Genomic DNA, 19,387 nt, shown 5'->3' with positions numbered 1-19,387 from the left:
CCCAGAGACCCCCAGCCCTGCGGCTGCACCTGGGAGGAGGCCAGAGCGTCTCACAACAGTTCTGTGCAGGTGGGGTTGTAGCTCCTGGAGTTGTCTGGTCAGGGGGAGGTTTAACAGACCATAACTGGACTTCCAGTGGCTGTGTTATTCCACTGCCTTCACTTGCGGGTTGGGGGGGCTTCACTTCTAAATTTACCAATAACAGTTCACACCCTCCCTCCTTCTCCGCCAGTCAGGGCTGCAAACTCTGACTTGGGAAATGACTGGAGCTTTGGGGCCAGAGTCCGGGGAGGCGGAAGGCCTCAGTGGGGTCAGAGGTCATGGAGCCCAACCTCCAAAGCAGCCATTGCTTGCAGGGAAGCTGGTCTCTCTTCAGCTGGGGGGGGGGTCAGGCACAGCCCAGCAACCAAGGGGAGTGGGGGGGGGGACAAGGACATGGTGGCGGAGGAGGAGGAGAGCCGCTGCATGGAAGCTCTCTGAGGGAGCAGAACGGGGAGTGGGCCTCGGTGACTCTGGGGTCAGGCATCTGCCAAGCATGCAGAAGGTCCCAGAATGCATTCCCAGCAGCCGTACCACTTCATGGGAAAGACCAGAGACTCCATCAGAGACTCTGGAGAACCCCAGCCAGTCAGAGGAGACAAGATTCCCCTGCAGGAAATGGCAGCTTCGGAGGGATCGGGGCCCAGCTGAGCTCCTTCTGCTCCCTCAATATCCACAAATGTCTCGACTTGAAGACGGTGCAAGGCCCGCTGGGAGTCCCAATGCAGGCACCCCCACCCTTCCCTGCAAAGAGGACCCCGGCTGAGCTTCAAACAGAGGGGTGTTCCGAGCCCCTCTGCTCTGAGGGCCTGGATAGGGACCTTCCCCTCCCCTTCTCCGAAGGCAGAGAGACACCTGTGTGGTGGTGACTCCGGGCCGTGAGCAGGCTGGGGAGCCCCAGGGATCCTCCCTCGCTTCCTTGCCCTCCTTCCTTGCCGGCTGCCCTGGGCTCGTCCTCCTCACCTCCCTCCTCTGGCTAAGACGGTTGGCACGGCAGAGGGAGAGCAAGGCGGGCCGAAGGAAGCCAAGGGCTACGGCTTGGTTGGGGCCAGTGCAAGCACATGCCTCAGGCGGTGGGTGCCTTGCTAGCCACAAGGAGGCACCCAGCAATCCGGGGGTGGGGGCAGGCTCCTCCCACACACCAGCGACTGGAGGGTGGGAAAAGGAAGCCGGTCCTTTGAGACTCGGCAGGGGGCTCTGCTGCGATGCGGACCCAAGGAAAAGCCTGCAGGCCCCGTGGCTCCCAGTGTCCCTTTGCTGTCGAGTGGAGTCCCCCCCACCCCTGAAATCTGAGATGCCGCTCTTTCCACTCCCCCCCCCCTCCACACAGAATCAGCCAACAGGGGGGCAAACTTCTCTGGACTTGGTTATTTGGCAAAGGGGAGAAATGGCCCCCATATCCAGAGCTGCAGCAAGAGTCCCAAGCAAGGAGAGAGGCAGCCCAGCCATGCAACCCAATGAGTGTTCTACACTGCAGGGCCCCAAGCAGCATCAAGAGTGCTCTGCATGCTCCTGCGAGGGAGGCCCCCCAAGGCCCAACTCCTGCCCCACCGGCAAGCCCTGGAGCACCCCAGAGCCCGCCCACGGGGCCCTGCCCTTCAGCACTCTGGAGCGTGTCCCTCTGCTCCTTGCTGCTCAGGCCGGATGGGTCCCAAGGATCTCCCAGTGCGCCTGGCCTGCCGGAGGGTGGGCTGGGGCACGGAGAGGCCCTGCAGCAGGGGGTGCAGTCAGGGCTGCCTCGGGGCCGCCTCGTGAGGGTCTGTGCTCGATGCCTGGGCCGCAGTCCAGAGCCCCATCCTGCACGGAGCTCCCTTTCCGTGGGGGCAGACGAGGGAGTCGGCGGCTGGGCAAAGGCTCCGCTGGCTGGGGGGACGCAACGAGTGGTGGCTGGGGGGAGGGGCTTGTCTCTGGCTGTGGGGCTCCGCTCCCCGGAGTCCGTCCTGAGCCCCTATCAGCTGGTGCAGACGCTGGTGACAGAGGCCCCCCCGGCGCTCGGGTCCACCAGTCCCAACTCCTCCTGCTCGTTGATGCAGAGCTGGTAGCCGCAGCCTTTCCGGCGAGGCAGCGGCCCCGCAAAATCCTCGGGCTCGGCCTTGGCCTGCGGCGGCAGCAGGAAGCCCACGCTGCCGGCAATGAGCATGTGCCAGATGCTGTGGATGTAGAAGTAGTTCTCCTCGGTCTCCACGAAGGCGTAGAGCAGCACGGCCGAGGCCGCGATCAGGGCTCCGGGGAGCAGGTAGAAGGTCCAGCGCTGCCAGGTAGGCGGGTAGCAGTGTCTCCGGCGGATGCTCCGTGCCGTCTGCAGGAGAAAGGAGAGCGAGAGGAGAGGCAATGGCTAGCGAGTCAGACCATGCTCTGCCATTGTGACACAGACGGGGCCTGACCTATCTCACAGGGGACAAAATAGGGAGGGACTCTTGTCTGAGTGGGGGGAGGGGGACCAGGCTTCTGTCTTTCACAGTGGAGGGGGAGGGGTGCCCAGAGCCGCTGGTCCTTACCCAGGCGATGGCCATGATCCCCAAGGCGAAGAGGCTGGGTCCCAGGAGGTTCCAGAGGCCGTGCCGATCCAGCTGCAGCGCCATGGAGAGCAGCATGGCCCCCAACAGGTACAGCACCTGCCCAGAAGGGGAGGGAGTGTGTGAGCCAGAGCGCCCCTCCCAGCTCCTTCATCCAGTCACCACCCATTTTGAAAATAAACACTAAAATGGGGTGGGAGTTAAAGTCACACACACCCCCCCCCCCGAAAAAGGTCTGAGATTCAGTGCCCATCTCCTCTGGGACGACGACTGGCGGCTGCCTGCTTCCCAAATCCATGACATCCTGCACAGGGCTGGGGGCCGGAGGAGGTGCTCAGGCAGCAGGCCTCTCGCTGCCGCAGCCCTGAAGCAGCACCCAGCTTTCTATGGAGCTCCCTCTCAACATGCCCCCCAGGGCCCCTGCCCCACACAGCCCCCGCTCTCCCTTCCCCTCTCCCAGCTGTGGCTCACCCAGACTTGCACCAGTTCTTCTGAGGGAGTCCCACACAGGCAACCCGGTGAGGCCGTCTGGGTATCACAGACCCCTCCAGCAGAGAGCTCCGAGTCCCCTCAGTGGCCCGGCTGGCCCCACAACAGGTGTGCATGACCGTGGCCATTCTCCACCTGACATCCCAGCGCCCTCCCCAGGGGGCCACCTGTACCTGCTTGACCACAGGCTGGAGCCGGGCCATGGCGATCACCGTGACCCAGACAGACATGAGGGAGCCCAGGAAGTCACAGAACTGCAGCACGTCATAGTCCATGATGCAGAAGACCACGATGCCGGGCTGGTCACAGGCGTGGTAGAACTGGTGGGAGTCCGGAGGAGGGGTTAGCGGTGGCAGAGTGGCCCTCCCTGTGCCCCACTGACCCCCGACCCCCTCCCAAACATCTCAGGATTCACAGCTCTGAAGTCACTGTTCTTCTCCCCACCCCACAAAACGATGAGAGTGCTGGATCCAAACTCATTAACAAATTAAAACACCTCCTGCCATCTTGGCTTTGGATTTCCTTTGTCACGACAATATCTGTAAGCCAGAATTACACGAAGTGTTTATATTTCTTGATGAGTTTGGAAAGCCCTGCAGGACCAGCTTCCTAGACATCTTAACTGGCCATTCTTAACAGGTTTTGTCAGACAGTAACCTTGTTCCAAGATCCGTTTTCACTTGGACTTCAGGCAACTTCTCTGCAAGCTGACTTTGCGTGTCTGGTTGTAAAGCTACTCTTGTCCTCATGATGGAATTCACGTCCGATCTCTCTCTCTTGGCTCCAGCCCTTAAATTCGAATTCCCAGTCTGACTTCATAAGAACATAAGAACAAGCCAGCTGGATCAGACCAAAGTCCATCTAGTCCAGCTCTCTGCTACTCGCAGTGGCCCACCAGGTGCCTTTGGGAGCTCACATGTAGGATGTGAACGCAATGGCCTTCTGCGGCTGTTGCTCCCGATCACCTGGTCTGTTAAGGCATTTGCAATCTCAGATCAAAGAGGATCAAGATTGGTAGCCATAAATCGACTTCTCCTCCATAAATCTGTCCAAGCCCCTTTTAAAGCTATCCAGGTTGTTGGCCATGCCACCACCTCCTGTGGCAGCATATTCCAAACACCAATCTGCACGTTGCTGTTGAAGAGGTGTTTCCTTTTATTAGTCCTAATTCTCACAAGCAGCAATTTCAATGAGTGCCCCCTGGTTCGAGTATTGTTAGAAAGAGAGAAAAAATTCTGTCTGTTGACATTGTGGACCCCATGCATAATGTTGTAGACTTCAATCCTTATCCCCCCTCAGCCGCCTCCTCTCCAAACTAGAAGAGTCCCAAACGCTGCAGCCTTACTCCTCCTCGGGAAGGTGCTCCAGTCCCTCAATCATCCTTGTTGCCCTTCTCTGCACTTTTTTCTATCTCCCTCAATATCCTTTTTTTGAGATGCGGTATTAGAGACTGGACACTGAGTACTCCAAGTGCGGTCGCACCACTGCTTTATATAAGGGCGCGGTAATCTTTGCAGTTTGTATCAATTCCTTTTCTAATGATCCCCAGCATAGAGTTTGCCTTTTTCACAGCTGCCATGCATTGAGTTGACATCCCCATGGAACTATCAACTAAGGCGCCTAGAAATCCCTTTCCTGGTCTGTGACTGATAGCACTGACCCCTGTAGCGTGTATGTGAAGTTTGGATTTTTTGCCCCTATGTGCATCACTTTACATTTTGCTACATTGAACTGCATTTGCCATTTCTGAGCCCACTCACCTAATTTATCAAGGTCCGCTTGGAGCTCTTCGCAATCCTTTGTGGTTCTCACCACCCTACATAATTTGGTATCATCTGCAAACTTGGCCAACACGCTACCCACCCCTCCCTCCCCATCTCTGGGGCTGTGGGTCTCCCCTCACGCCAGCCTCCTTACGGCTGAACTCAGAAAGGGGGCCACGGCAGGGCCTTCTTCGCACAGCTTTTCCAGGCCAAGACCCGCCTGGTGCAAAAGTTCCCAGGGAGAGCTGCCCCTCACTCTCTGCCTTTGGGCTTCCAGGGGCTCCTGGGACCGGGCAGGCAGAGGGTCGGTTGCTAGAGGGAGCCCCACCCTCACTCACCGTGGAGAAGAACATGGTGAAGATGTAGACGGTGGCTTCCAGGAGGTAGTTGCTCCGTATAGCTATGACCACCGGGGGAAGGAACATGAGGTTGCTCAGGCAGAGGAGCAGCGTGGAGAGCAGCTGGAACCCGTAGGAGAAGGCTGCGGCGTTGTCCGTGCAGCCCCAGCCACTCCAGCCTGTCGGCAGAGAGCAGCAGGAGTTAGGGCGGGAACCCCTGGGCTTGCCCCCCCCCCACTGGCAGGCCTTCTGCAGCTGCCCCTGGTGGGGCCACAGTGCAAAGCTTCTCCTCCGTGGCCTCAGCCAGGCAAAGGAAGAGGCTGCTCCCTGGAGGCTGTCCACACAGAGTCTGGATGCCCTGGGAAGGAGGGGGGCTGGCACACTCCCACCAGGGCACTGCCCAGAGTCTGGCTGTGATGCTAAGAGCCAGCCCTGAGTCACACGTTGCCAAACCCAAGAGGTGGACACCTGGGCTCCCGGCAGAGAGGGTGGCTGAGCCTGTGCTGGCCACTTGCATTGGGGGGCCCAGGTTGGATTGGAACTCCTGTACGTGTAGAGACGAAGTTCCGTCTCTCCTCCCCCTCCCCCTGACCTGAAAGAGCCCCAGAGGCAACTCAGAGCCCTTCTGAGAAAGGCAGGTGTAGTAAAAGACCGATGGATCTAGAGCAAACAGATCATCTTCAATTAAGTTGGAAATGTATTGTCAAAGGCTTTCATGGCCACGGTCTGATAGATGTTGTTCCTAACATTTCACCTGCATCTGTGGCTGGTGTCTTCAGAGGTCTATCACAGAGAAAAGTTTGTTACACACTTTGTAACAGACTTCTCTCTGTGATACACCTCTGAAGACGCCAGCCACAGATGCAGGTGAAACGTTAGGAACAAGATCTACCAGACCATGGCCACACAGCCCCCCGGAAAACCCACAACAAAGTCAACTTCAAAGGCTTTTTTCTTGGCTAGTAATAATAATAATAATAATCATCATCATCATCATCATCAAATCCATCATGCTAAGTAGCCGATTGGGCAACAAGCGCTCTCCAGCATTTCCAGTCTAGGGCGAGTGTTTCAGCCTCTTCCGGTGCCATATTCAGAGCCTTCAGGTCTTGGTCGAATGTTCTCCAGGTGTTTCAGGGGCCTCCTTGTTGTCGTTTGGCATCAGGAGATATCCACCTCATTGCCGTCTGTGGGGTCCAACCATTCTCCATGCAAAGGATGTGGCCAGCCAGTCAAAGTCTTCTGTGTGCAACGACGGTGTGGAGTTTGCTCATGCTGCCCCTTCGGAGCCCCTCTTTGCTAGTGATGCGGTCATAATATTGGATCTTCAGGATCTTCAGGATTCGGCGTAGGGACTTCTGTTGGAAGACGTCGAGCCTGTTGTTGATACTTGGTGATGCCTTCCGGGTCTCACTAACATGAATGGCTGCCGGGATCACAATGGAGGTGAATAGGCGGAGCTTGGTCTTGAGGGCAACGGTTGGTGAGCACCAGATCTTGTTCCTTCTCCGAAAAACGGCTGAAGCCTTCCCAGTCTTCCCTCCTGACATCTGCCTCTGCACCTCCATTCTGGGAGATCATTCTGTCGGGCCCAAGCAGGTGAGCCTCTCCGCTTTCTCCAGCTGTTGTGTGATCCAGTGATGATTCCCTGTCTTCAGGCGGTGGAGCCAACATACATGATCTTTGAGGCTGGTTGTGTTGCTTTGATCAATTATTTGGCAGATTCTCAGCAAGTCTCAGCCTGCCCACGTAGAAAGGTAAAGCCAGACCCACCCACCCCCCCGCTGCCCATTTCTGGCTGGCCTCAACCAGGGCCAGGGCTGTTTTGGCCCTGCCTGGCCCCAACCTGGTGGAACGCTCCGGCTGAGGAATGACCACGGCCCTGAAAAGGACCTCAAGCAGTTCCGCAGGTCCTGCAAGACGGAGCCTGTTTCCACCCGGAGCCTGTTTCCACCCGTCTGGCTTCCCTGCCCCCCGCATTCTGCTCTCACGGTGCCATAAAATTAGAAGGCTTTTTAAAAATGTAAATGTTTTAAATGATCTAAATATTTTAAATGTATTTATGTTGTTTTAAAATGTCTCATATTGATATTTTAAATGATTTTGGAAATGTTGTGAGCTGCCCTGAGCCCCTGGGGAAGGGCAGCACCCAAGACCAATACATAGAAGAATAAATAACATTCTCCTTTCATTACTTCATTTATCTCCTTTTATTACTTCATCTCACACTCAGCCAGTCTGTTCCCAGATCACCATTTCATATATTGGCTGCCTGATGAAGGTGAGGCTGCCCCTCCCCCTCCCCCTCGCTCATTATGAATGGCTGCCTCGAAGATGCGTCCAAATCCATTGACGCCTAAATGCTCATTTGCATACCGGCACTCATTCTGCACCGGAAGTGGGCCTGCTCAGCGTGGCCAACTGCGCCTGTCGACTCCCCCTCCGCGGGGGCCTTTTCCATTCAGGTCAGGGCACAGCCTCCTTCTCCTTCTGCAGGAGCCCCCTGGCCCTAATCCCAGTTGGGCCCCAGTGCGTCTGGAAATCAGTTCCCTGGATAGGACGCTCACAGTGACCTCTCGGCCTCCAGGTGGACTTTGTTATGTGTGACTCAGCCCAGGATGCCCCAGAGGGCAGCCAGCCCCACAGAAGGCAGGCAGAGGGCCTTTCCCACAGCCCCCAGTGGCCCCCCTGCCACGAGCTCACACACACACCCCGCTCACCCGCTTTGCACTCGCAGGCAGCGTACAGGTAGTTGTTGGTGCGCAGGAGCTTGCACTGCCCGTAGGGGCCACACTCGTCAATGCAGGGTGAGAGGTAAGTCCGCAGGTACACCTCCGCAGTCACGTTCCCGCAGGGCTCCAGCCTAGTTGAGAAGAGGAGGCAGGAAGCTGGGCAGAGCCCGGGGGGGGATGGAGGCCCCTCTCGCTGAACCCTTCTGGGTACTGAGGGGCGCCTGCACAGGGAGAGCGCCTGGGAGGGCCAGGGGGGCACGGGGGAAGGGGAAGGGGCAGCAGAGGCCTCCTCGCGTGGAAGGCGCTGCCCCGGAAGGCGGGCGGTGGGGTCTCCTCATTGGGAGGCTTTTTTTCTTGGACTCCTGAGATTTATTTCTCCGGAGTCGGACCCTGGCAAAAAGCCTTCTGGGGGCGGGGGGGCTTACCCACGGTCAGAGGTGCAGAGTGTGCGCAGGCTCAGGTACCAGCTTCCAGTCTGGGGGAAGGGAATCCGCAAGCGGGTGATGGGGGCCGTGGCATTGATGGACAGAAGGAACCCGGCCAGTAGCTCTGCCAAGGAAATGCAGAAAGAGACCTGGCCACTGCCTGCCACGCACGCACACACACGCACGCACCCTCCAGCACAATCCCCACCCCCACCCCTGCAGAGCCACTAGCCACGGTTAAGAGGCGCAGCCGAGTGTGGCCTCCACATTCCAGTGTGCTGGCAGCACAGAGCTGGGAGGGGCAGCCCCATACCTGTCTCACAGGTGACAGAGGAGTTCTCTTCCAGAGCCAAGGGCACCTCGTGGTTCAAGCAAGCGAAGACGGTGGCATTCTCCCCTCGCAGGGAGGACTGCAGCAAGAGAAGCCCGTCAGGGAGGGGCCGCGTTCTCCCAGAGGCCCCTTCCCCCCAGTGCCTCGCCCACCCCCAAGTAGCCTGGCCTGTCCCTCCCAGACACCCTCGGCTGGCCGGCCTGCAGGCCTTCATGTCCAGACTCTCCCTCTTGCTCTGGCCTCCCCCCCGCCCCCCACCCCAGCACGCACCACATTGAGCCGGAGCTCCAGGTTGAGGCTGCTGCCGCTGTCCAGCACAGGCAGGAGGCTGATGGCGAAGGTTGCCGGCCGATCAGGGGGGACCGAGACGTTGGGGCCGAAGAAGATGTAGAAGTGGACAGAGAAGGTGTCCAGCTCATTGCGGAGGGTGGGCCGGATGGGCCAGCAGTGCTCCCCGGCCGCGGGAAGGGCGGTGGGGGCAGAAGAGCTGTTTAGAGGGGAGGGGGGCCGGCTGTCTGCCCAGGCCACCCCCCCTGCAGAGCCAAAGGAGTGGGGCATGTTCAGGCTGGAGCCGGGCAGCTGGACAAGGGCCCGGCCGAGGCCTGTCTGGGAGCAGTCTGCAGGCAGAGGGAAGGAGTCAGAGATGTGGGCAGAGGGGGCCCCCAGCCCTCCCCCCACCTGTCAGAGGGGACCACTTTCGCATCTGCCCTGCTGGTGGCCATGTTTCACTGCTTGCAGCTTTAGCGGCTGAGTTGTTTTTTTAAGCAATGTTTTGGTGTTTCAAATTTGGGCCGAGGGCATCCTTGGCAAGCCAGGCCCTTAACCCTGGTGGGTCCCCCATTCAGCCTCTTAGCCTGCCGCCGCCTCCTCCTCCTCCTCCTCCTCCTCCTCCTCCCACCTGCAGGTGCCTCTGCCCCACTCACCCTTCAGCTGCACCACCAGCTGGAACCTGAGGCTGGCGGCCACGCCCAGCTCCTTTTCCAGTAGCACGTAGTACCAGGTCTGCCAGAAGGGGAGGTCCAGCACCAGGCGGCAGGGCGCCCTCTCCCGGCAGTCGGCAGCAGTGGAGTTGTGCAGAGGGGGGGCCTTTCCCCGAACTTTCAGCCACAGTGGGCAGCCCTCCCCACTCTGGTTGGCCCCGCGGCAGTTCCACAGCTGCACCAGCACTTGGGATGTGTAGCTGGGGATGAAGACCCTGGAGGTGGAGAGGAAGAGGAAGAGGAAGAGGAAGAGGAAGAAGAAGAAGAAGAGGAGGAGGAGGAGGAGTTTGGATTTATATCCCCCCTTTCTCTCCTGCAGGAGACTCAAAGGGGCTGACAATCTCCTTGCCCTTCCCCCCTCACAACAAACACCCTGTGAGGTGGGTGGGGCTGAGAGAGCTCCGAAGAGCTGTGACTAGCCCAAGGTCACCCAGCTGGTGTGTGTGGGAGTGCACAGGCTAATCTGAATTCCCCAGATAAGCCTCCACAGCTCAGGTGGCAGAGTTGGGAATCAAACCCGGTTCCTCCAGATTAGATACACGAGCTCTTAACCTCCTATGCCGCTGCTGCTGCTCACCATCAGGGGGACACCTGGCCCTTCAGCTGAGCCTGCCCTACCCCCCCAACCCTACCCCCCATGCCGCCCCCCCACACACACACTCCAGCACGGGAAAGGTCAGAGAGGGCCTCTAGGCGGGGCCAAGTGGGCTGACATTCTGCAATACCAGCAGGGGGGAATTGAAAGGCACCCCCACCCTCTTAAAAAAAGAACAGGGGCCTCTCGGGGCCTTAATGTTCCCCCAAAAGGCTGCTGTAGGTGACACCGAAGCCAACGGAAGCTGTGCGGAGGGTGGGTGGGCAAGGGAGGGAGGAACCCCTCTTCAGACCCCAGGGAGGACTTCTTTGGGACCCTCTGTCCCTTGGCTTGCAGGGGAGGGTGGGAGGGGTAGCTTTTGAATCCCCTTGAGAACGTTCTTGTCTCTCTCTCTCTCACACACACACCCCATTTCCATGCTGCTGACGCTTACTTGTAGAGCAGGGACCTGTTGTGGGGGGACAGCAGGTGTTCGGTCACATAGCCTGGGTTCAGCACCCCGAGGCCCATCAGGCGCTGGACAATCAGCTGAGGCTGGAAGAGGTACTGGCAGTCCTCCGCAAGGCCCTGCCACAGGGAGGGAGGAGGGTGCTTAGAAGGCGGCCCAGACTCACAGCCTCCCCCTGCAGAAAGAACCGGCGGCTGCTGCCCCCCTCTGTGCTGGCCTGAGCAGGCAATACCTCCCCCTGACTGCGTGGCGCTTGGTCCCCCGTGCAGCTGCCCCTCTTGCGCCCCCTTCCCCACCTGTACTTGCCACAGCCCCCCTCACCCTGACCTCCGCTCAGTCCCTCTTGGCCCCCCAATCATGTTTCTCCTCCAGACTTGCCGGGCTGGTGGGCATCCTTCCGGTGGTTTGGGGGGCTGTTCTCAGAACTGGGGGGGCAACACAGCATGGAACCTCTTGGCTGTGTGGGGGGGAGGGGTAATACTGGAGCACCAGACTCTGTGACCTTACAGCCAATCAGACTGTTGGCCCTCGTAACCCTGCAGCACAGCTGCCAACCGCCAGGGGCCACCCAGAGATCTCTTGGGATGACAGCTGACCTCCAGGCCACAGAGATCAGCTCCCTCGGCTTTGGATGGTGGACGGTGTGACATCATGTGCCGCCGAAGTCCCTCCCCCCTTGCACAGATCCTCAGGCTCCGCCCCCAATGTCGCCAGGTCTCTCCCAGTCCCGGTGCTGGCAGCCGGACCCCCAAATGCAGCCCCCACCCCGGACTGCTGGCAGATCTTCCCAGGTCTTTTCCCCCTTTACCTTGACAGTTTAAGCAGAAATACAGGGCCTGATCCTGGAAGCGCATGCGCGTGTGCACGCGCACACCCCCCCCCCCTGCTGGGGCCCTCTGACACTGGCCTTACTTCTGCCCTGATCCTCTCCTCCGTCCACTGAGTGGACTGCCCGCCACATTCCTGCAACCAGGGAGGGAGAGTCTTCGTTGCCCTCACCTTGACAGAGATCCTGCCCTGCTCTCTGGGCAGGTGTGCAGCCAGGAACCAGTCGCCAGGTAGGGGGCTGGTGATGTTGAAGACCCCCGTGGTCCTATTTGGCAGGGTCCAGGTGAGCGTCAGGGCAAAAGAGCCAGGCACGGCTGTGTCCCGGGGGAAGCGGGTGAGCAGGGGGTTGATGACCGGAGGGGCCCCTGAGCGGAAATACCTGCCGAGGGAAGAGAGAGAGGTGAGCCTGGGCGCATATCAGGGGCTCCGCCTCTGTCTGTGGGCACAAGTGACAAGAAAACCCCGGATGGAGGCGGGGAGAGATTCCCAGGAGAGGGGCTTCAAAGGAGAGGAGAGGGGCTTCTCTTGCCAAGGAGAGGAGAGGGGCTCTCTCTTGCCAAGGAGATCGGCTTCAAAGAGGCCCGCACGGGGCCACCAGTCTTCTGCTGTGAGGGAGAACCCCCCACTTCCAGTGCACCCCAACAGATCCCAGCCCCCCCCCCCCCATCTAGAGCAGTCCTGTCTTTGGACACCAAACCACCCTGGCACCTGTTTTCCTTCTCTGTGCGGCTTCAGGAGGGAGACAGGCCGAGGCCAGTGACCATGGAGGGCTTCAAGGAGGGACCGCCTCCTCACCCCTTCACCTGGCAGCTGCCCGCTGCCCTCTCAAGCACTGGGCTCGGCTCCCTGTGTTGCCACGCCCATGGGATGGGTTGGCCCGCTGGCTCTTTCTACACCACCCAATCTCCAGGTAAAGGTGGGGCAGAAATTCTTCCAACCAAGTGGGGGAGGGGACTGGCATGAGGCCTGCCTCCCCATCCCCATCCCCATCCCCCATCCCCCACAGCAGAGGCATACGGCCTATAGGGACACCCATGTCCCCAGGCACATGCCTTTTGGTCACGTGGGGGGGGCTCCAGGCATCCCCCCACACACATGATCAAAAGGTGTGCACCCCAGCCGCCCCCGCATGTCTCAGAGGCGGGGCTGCCCACTGCCAAGCCCCGCCCCTGGTCTCTGTGCAGGCCAACTTTTGCCTTCCCCAGGCCCTGCCAGCTTGCATGGAGGCTGGGGTGGGGTTCGGCAGTGCGTAGCCCCAACTCTGAGCCATGCCCCCAGCCTCCATGCAGGCCAGCAGGGGTGGTGCTCAGCACCCCTGAACCATTCCCCCGACTGCAGGGGGGACTAGGGGCCCGCAGAGAAGGGGTTGTCTCCAGGTGCCATTCCCCCTGATATGCCTCTGCCCAGAGTCTCCCGTGGAAGGATCTGGGAGGGAGGCTGAGGGCCAGGTCTTGGCGAGAGGAGAGTTTTGATCCTCCCCATTTTCTCTTGGGGAGGGGAGCTCAGTACTCAGCCGCATTTCAGCATCAAGCCCTCCCCACACAACCTGTTCTTGTGTCCTGTGTGCAGTTCTCCTGCTTAGAGATTTTCATTTTTCAATACTTGGCTGTTCATATTGATTTTCAGCTCTCTCTCTCTCTCTCTCTCTCTCTCTCTCTCTCTCTCTCTCTCTCTCTCTCTCGCTTAGTTGTTGAAGAACAAAAGAATGGCTAATGTGGGGGGGGGGGGGCTGACCTGGAGAGGGCAGCAAACGTTCCAGTCAAGAGACGGCAACTTATACAAAATTTCCAGACTGGGCATGCCCAGAAAGATGGCGACTTGGGGGTGGGCAAAGTGAATCCCCCCCCATAGAAGCTTCTATGTGCTGGAAGGGGCCACGCCTGGGGTCGAACAGCTTTCAAGGGGCTCTGGCTGCTCAAAACCCCTCTGAGAGACACCCCCCCCCACACACACACACAACCGTGTGGCCACCAAATGTGAAATAATGACGCCATCTTGGCCCATTTGGCAGTGGCCCCGAGTTGGCAACCAGCAGAGCTGCCTCAGGAGTTGGTCTTGGGACAGGGCCCTGTCCTGTCCTGCAGCCAGAGTCCCACTTTCTGAGGCGGCTGGCGGGACCCCTGGGCATGCCATGACAGGGGCACCCGTGAGCAGAAGGCAAATATGAGAAGGCTTCGCCTGGCGCCTTGTGAGCAGGGAGTCTGGTCCCACTGGCCACCCCCTGTCGCTCACTCGCTCGCTCCCCCCCACTCACACAGTGATGCTTCGGTCCGGGCACTGGTCTCCAAAGGTGCCGCCCTGCTCTTTGAAGGTGATCAGGTTCCAAACTGCCACCACCGTGTCCTCAGGGATGCGGAAATGGAACAGCTCGATGCTGGTGAAGGATCGGAAGGCGTTCAGCTTCCGGGGTGTCCGGGTGAAATAGTCAGTGGCAAAGAGCCCATCTAGAAGGAGAGAAGGAGGAGAGTGGGGCTGAGTTCGAGTTGCAGGAAGGACTGTGTGCCACACGATGATGCTCCCGTAACCCTGACCCTCCTGGCCTCTGCAAGCAGGGGGCTAATTGTGAGTTTAAATACAAAGGTGGATAGCTGATTTTTCTTTGTCAGGGCTTGTTAGAGGATCCGTACTAGTGTATTCAGTGAAACCTCAGTTTTCGTTGATGTCGGTTATTGTCGGTTTCGGTTTTCGTCGATTTTTTTCGTGAAAATTTTGTCTCGGTTTTTCTTGGTTGCCTCAGATTTTGCCAGATTTCGCCACTTTCGTCACCAGGCCCACATGACCTCGCTGCTAATTTCCTATGGAAATCATTGCCTCGGTTTTCGGTTTCGGATTTCGCCGATTGTTTTTGGACGGATTATTGATGAAAACTGAGTTTTCACTGTATGTATGAATTTTGAGCATTATAAAAAATTTATAGCATCAAACCTTGTTTTTTGTAACAAGAGAGTTAGCTTTAAGAACATAAGAACAAGCCAGCTGGATCAGACCAGAGTCCATCTAGTCCAGCTCTCTGCTACTCGCAGTGGCCCACCAGGTGCCTTTGGGAGCTCACATGCAGGATGTGAAAGCAAGGGCCTTCTGCGGTTGCTGCTGCTCCCGAACACCTGGACTGCTAAGGCATTTGCAATCTGAGATCAAGGAGGATCAAGATTGGTAGCCATAGATCGACTTCTCCTCCATCAATCTGTCCAAGCCCCTTTGAAAGCTATCCAGGTTAGTGGCCATCACCACCTCCTGTGGCAGCATATTCCAAACACCAATCACACGTTGCGTGAAGAAGTGTTTCCTTTTCTTAGTCCTAATTCTTCCCACTCAGCTTTGGGTGCTGAGTGGATTGTTCGGCTATACCTGCCTTTCTGTCCGCCTACCTGCTTGCAGCACAGTCTCCCCTGCCCACCTGGGATCTCCTCAACCATCCTTGCTGCCACCTCCTCCTTTCACCATCACCTGCTCCTCTTCCTGATACACCTGGCAGCAGCATCTTTCAGCTGCTTCCACTGGCTTTGACTATTTATGAAGTTGCTAAGCAACTATCAAAATAGCAGCTGAGAGGCCTCGATGCTGCTCTGCCAGATCAATTTTGCTCTGCAAAGTCACTGTTGAAAAAAAGTTTTAAATATTTGTGTCACATTTTTTTCAAGTTTGGAATTTTTGTGCAAATCTGGGTGCCATCCCAGATTTGTACAGGCATCTCTCCCCCTTTGATCCACTCTTAGTGGGCCGAGTTCAGAATTAGGTGTAGTAATATATAACTTTGTGGGAAACATCTTTCTCTCCATCTCACTGTAGGACAGCATCAAACTATTTATTTATTTACTTGTTTGGTTTCCTGCCTTATGAAACTCAAGGAAGCTTAAACAACAATGATAAAAAATGCATAAAAGGTCACAATTAAAAATTCCAATTAGAACTACCATTAAAAAACCCACACGTAAATGCCAAATGCAGGCCTAAATATAACTGCCTTCAACTGCCTCCTGAAGATTGACAATTATACACAAAGTGTTTGCTGCATGGTGGAGGTGAATGTCTGCCGTGGCAAGATCTCTTCTCGCCCTGCTTTCACTTTCCACTCTCTCCCGGGCAAGCAAATCCACTTGTAGCATGATTATAATTTTGATTTGCTGCCAGAATGGGACAGATATGCCAGTGGGAACAGCTCTGCCCTGGACCTGTTTCCTCCGCCTGCAGCCCGCCCGCCCAGTCTTACCCCCCCCCCACAAACACACACACCTTTTGCACAGCTTTGCATGCTGGTTCTCCCATGGATCAGCTGCTGACTGAGCCAGGCAGTCGGAGCCAATGGAGAGCTCTCGCCAAGAGAGGAAACACACGTCCTGCCACAGGGCCTGCTTCTGGGACCTGGGCTATTTAACTGGTCCCCCCCCCAAAAAAAAGGTGTGGAATGGAGGCCAAGGAGCACCCAAATATGAGATGACAAAAAGTTATTCAGTTTGGTGAGAACCAACACAGATTGTGAGGATCTCCGAAAAGATTTCTTCAAGTGGATGAGTGGAAATAAATGTGAAAAAGCAAGTATTTCTTCACATGACAACACAGAGTTCATTTGTGGAACTCCCTGCCCCAGGATGTGGTGATGGCTGCCAGCTTGGAAGGCTTTAAGAGGGGAGCGGACGTGTCCATGGAGATGGGACTCCCCATGGCTACTAGTCCAAATGCATACAAGTCAGGATGCTCCCCTCTCCTCGCCAGCAGCAGCCGGGGAACAGGCCTGTTGTCTCGGGGGCTGTGGAATGCAGGCAGGGTCAGGGCAACTTGCTGGGGGGGGTGGTCCCTGGAGGCACCTGGTGGTCAGCCACTGCGTGAGCAGACGGCTGGACCCTGCAGGGTCTTGGTCTCATCCAGCCGGGCTTTTCCGATGTTCTTCGTGTGACACATGAGGCTCAGTGCCAAGCGATGTCCTCTGGGGCCAAAAGTTCTAACTAAATATATGCTGACAGGGATTTCGTCAATGGAATCTGAGAGAAAGAAACAGATCTGAGAAGCTGCAGCAAATACACTGACGATGGAGTGCGTGGACTCTGGGTGCAGCAGCAGCAAAGGGGCAAGCTTGGTTACTGAATGCTACTCAGAAAGTGGTGGAAAACAAAAAGGCCAGCATTGCCCGGATAAACTGCATCAACTGATGGTCTGTCTGCCGGCACGTGGAGTGCGATGTGCCGGGTTTGGTTGCCAGATCTCAAGCAAGAAGTCTCAGAGCTGGAAAAGGTGCAGAAAATGAAAGCCCGGGTGATCGAGGGGCTGGAACACTTCCCCTGCTGTGGAGAAAGGCTGACATGTCCGAGCTTTGCGGGTTGGCCTTTTGGTTCCCTGAGATGCAGCTCCAGCCCAAGGTCCAGGCAGACTCATGTCAGCTCCCCTCTCCCCCAGCCTCCATAGACCAAGCCGTGCCTCACAGGAGGCCACTGCTGGGCTTAAGACCACGGGCTCAACCTCTTGCCAGGCAGCCATGTGGAACTCCCCCCCAGACTCATTCCACAGAGAGAAGAGGAGCTCCATGCATCTGGGGCCACTTCCTACCTCCCACAAAGTGCTCAGGAATCTGTGTTGCTTGTGCAAGAATTGTGTCCACAAAAAGACGGAGAAAGTGGGGCGGGGAGGGGGAGAGAGCCTCTTTTGAGGAAGGCAGCGAGGCTGGAGCCCAGGAGCACCGTAGAGACCAAGATCACTTTGTGGGGCAGGAGCTTTTGAGAATCAAAGTTTCCTTTATCTGGTGTCTGACAAAGGGAACTTTGACTCTTGAAAGTTTAGAAACCCCCCCCCCCCTCAAAAAAATCTTGCTGGTCTGTTCCTGGGCTCTAATCCGGCTGATCTACTGCAGACCAACATGACCACTCTCTGAACTTCTGAGCCCGACTCACACATACTTGGATATGGTGGCCACATGGCGGCATTTTGTGCAATTGCCTTTGTAACTTTTCTCAAGCGGCTTGCGAACAAAAGAATGATCACTGTAGTGGCCAGATAAGAAGGCCACGCTCCACACTACCAGGTGGCTGGCAGGGGAGGGGCTTCTGCAGCCTCCATCCTTCCCCACATCCTCCCCTTCTCACTGGACACACTGTGTAACAGACTTCCCTCTGTGATACACCTCTGAAGATGCCAGCCACAGATGCAGGCGAAACGTTAGGAACAAGATCCACCAGACCATGGCCACACAGCCCGGAAAACCCACAAGAACCAACTTCCCCACATGGCCTCCTGTATCCTTTCCTGCCTCGTGAAGAGGCCAAACCCACGAAGGGCTCCTTCCCTTAAAGAGGTGAGGGTAGCAGGGCCTTCTCTGCATTGGTCTCTATTTCTTGGATTCCAACAACCATCAAAGCTTCCAGGCTACCATCTTTCCATAGACATGTTAGACGTGCCTGTTTGCTCTGCGGTTCACTCTGCTTGAAAGTGGGGGACTGACTAGAGGGCCCCATGCAGGAAACTCGCTCCTTTGCTTGTTCCCCTCCGTTATTGGTCTTTCCTGCGCCATTCCAGGTAGAGCTAACAGCCACTGGGTCAGCAGGGAGATCCGTCTGTCCAGGATTTTTCACCGAGGACAGGAGGGGTGTATTTTGACCAGGTGTTCCACACAAGCCTGCCAGTCATATCACTGGGGAGACCCGGCCACCCACCATCCCGCAGCGCGGGAGGCGCAGGAACCCCTGCCCTCCTCCCCCAGGGCTTGCTTGGAAGCCCCGGTGCGCCAGCAGACAGGCGAGCGGGCAGCTGGACGTCCCAGGCAAAGAGCGGCCCGGTCAGCCTCGGCCCTGTCAGGTCAGGAGAACGCAGCTAATGTCCCGTCAGCCATTTCCCTCCCGCAGCGGACCGCCTCTGTGTTCTGGCTCGCCGGAAGCCCCCGTGGCCGGGCAGGACAAGATGCAGAGACGCCGCGGGCGGCAGCGCTCCATCTCCCCCCGGAGCGATGAAGACAGGCCTGGCTGGCGCTCCCACCGCCCGCAGAAGCAGCCCTCCGAGGCGGGGGGCAAGTCGAAAGGCAGCCGGAGGGAGATGCCCAAAAGCGGGCAAGGAGACCCCCTCCCCCACCCAGAGGCAGCCCCGGGGCCTTCCAGAGCGGGAGAGGTGAGACGCCGGCCAAAAAGGCTCCCGAGGGCATTGACCACGCATGCGGAAGGAAGAGGACCCAGAGGGGCGCCCCCTCTTTCGTGGGGCCTTTGCCTTGCCCCGCCCCCTCCCCCCGATTGGCTCAGCCTCTCCTTGCTCTGTAGGCTCCTCGGGACAGCGGCCTAGGACCCCTCCCCCCCACCATATGCGCGAGCAGAGTAAGAGCAGAGAATCGTGGGCAGGAAGAGCTGACTGGGAGGGAGGGGTCCACCCCCCCTTCCCCCAACCATCCCTGGCCATGACCAAGGGAGCCCCTGGGCACGGGGAGCGGGGACGGCGGGCAGAAAACGCGAGGGGCGTCCTTGAAACCGGCGCTGCGGGCCAGGGAGACCGAGCAGGATGGCGCCGCTCCCACCCCCACCCCGCCCCACCCCACCCCATCTCCCGCGCATCAGGAAACGCCGCCCGCCCGCCCGCCCGCCCGCCCCTCCTCCGCGCAGGCCGGGCGCACGTTCAGCACCAGGGAGCAGGACAGCTCCCGCCCAGCGCGCCCCACCAAGGCCCGGCCCGGCCTTGAACCATTCAGCACCCGCACTCGGAGGACAGCTCCCCGGGGGCCGTGCCGTGCCGTGCCGTGCCGTGCCGTGCCGTGCTGGAGGGTGGGGGCGCCCTCCCGCTCGCCCTCCGGGCCCTGCGACTCACCAGCCGAGCGTCCCGGGCCCAGCCAGACGAGCAGCTGGAGCAGCAGCTGGAGCCGCCCCGGGCCCGCCCGGCCCATGCTGCGCCCCGCGCCCGCCGCCGGCCCGCGCCTCCTTTGCCGGAGATGCCGCCG

General features: G+C 58.2%; 1 protein-coding gene across 1 annotated transcript; it reads right to left on the bottom strand.

Moving 5' to 3' along the window:
- Positions 1–1,392: 1,392 nt before the first annotated feature.
- On the bottom strand, positions 1,393–19,387 carry TMEM8B (transmembrane protein 8B). Its single transcript, XM_048503590.1, has 13 exons — positions 19,258–19,387; positions 13,739–13,928; positions 11,656–11,863; positions 10,642–10,775; positions 9,557–9,828; positions 8,904–9,250; positions 8,616–8,712; positions 8,303–8,426; positions 7,866–8,008; positions 5,146–5,324; positions 3,218–3,364; positions 2,538–2,654; positions 1,393–2,338 (listed from the first exon to the last, which is right to left on the bottom strand). Exons 1-13 carry the CDS (start codon positions 19,331–19,333, stop codon positions 1,991–1,993), a joined length of 2,382 nt encoding a protein of 793 aa, XP_048359547.1. The 5' UTR covers positions 19,334–19,387; the 3' UTR covers positions 1,393–1,990.

The sequence above is a fragment of the Sphaerodactylus townsendi genome, linkage group LG07, assembly GCF_021028975.2.
Source record: "Sphaerodactylus townsendi isolate TG3544 linkage group LG07, MPM_Stown_v2.3, whole genome shotgun sequence".
In the NCBI taxonomy this organism is placed as follows: Eukaryota; Metazoa; Chordata; class Lepidosauria; order Squamata; family Sphaerodactylidae; genus Sphaerodactylus; species Sphaerodactylus townsendi.
This window is presented reverse-complemented; position numbering and strand designations above follow the sequence as displayed.

Bases quoted from the DNA above. Each gene is read 5' to 3' on its own strand.
- TMEM8B (XM_048503590.1), bottom strand. From the start codon at position 19,333: ATGGGCCGGGCGGGCCCGGGGCGGCTCCAGCTGCTGCTCCAGCTGCTC. The intron at 10,776-11,655 runs GTGAGGGCAACG...TCCCTGTGGCAG, and splicing joins AGGGCAGGATCTCTGTCAAG to GGCCTTGCGGAGGACTGCCA. The intron at 2,655-3,217 runs GTACAGGTGGCC...CCTTCTGGGCAG, and splicing joins TCCAGCCTGTGGTCAAGCAG to GTGCTGTACCTGTTGGGGGC.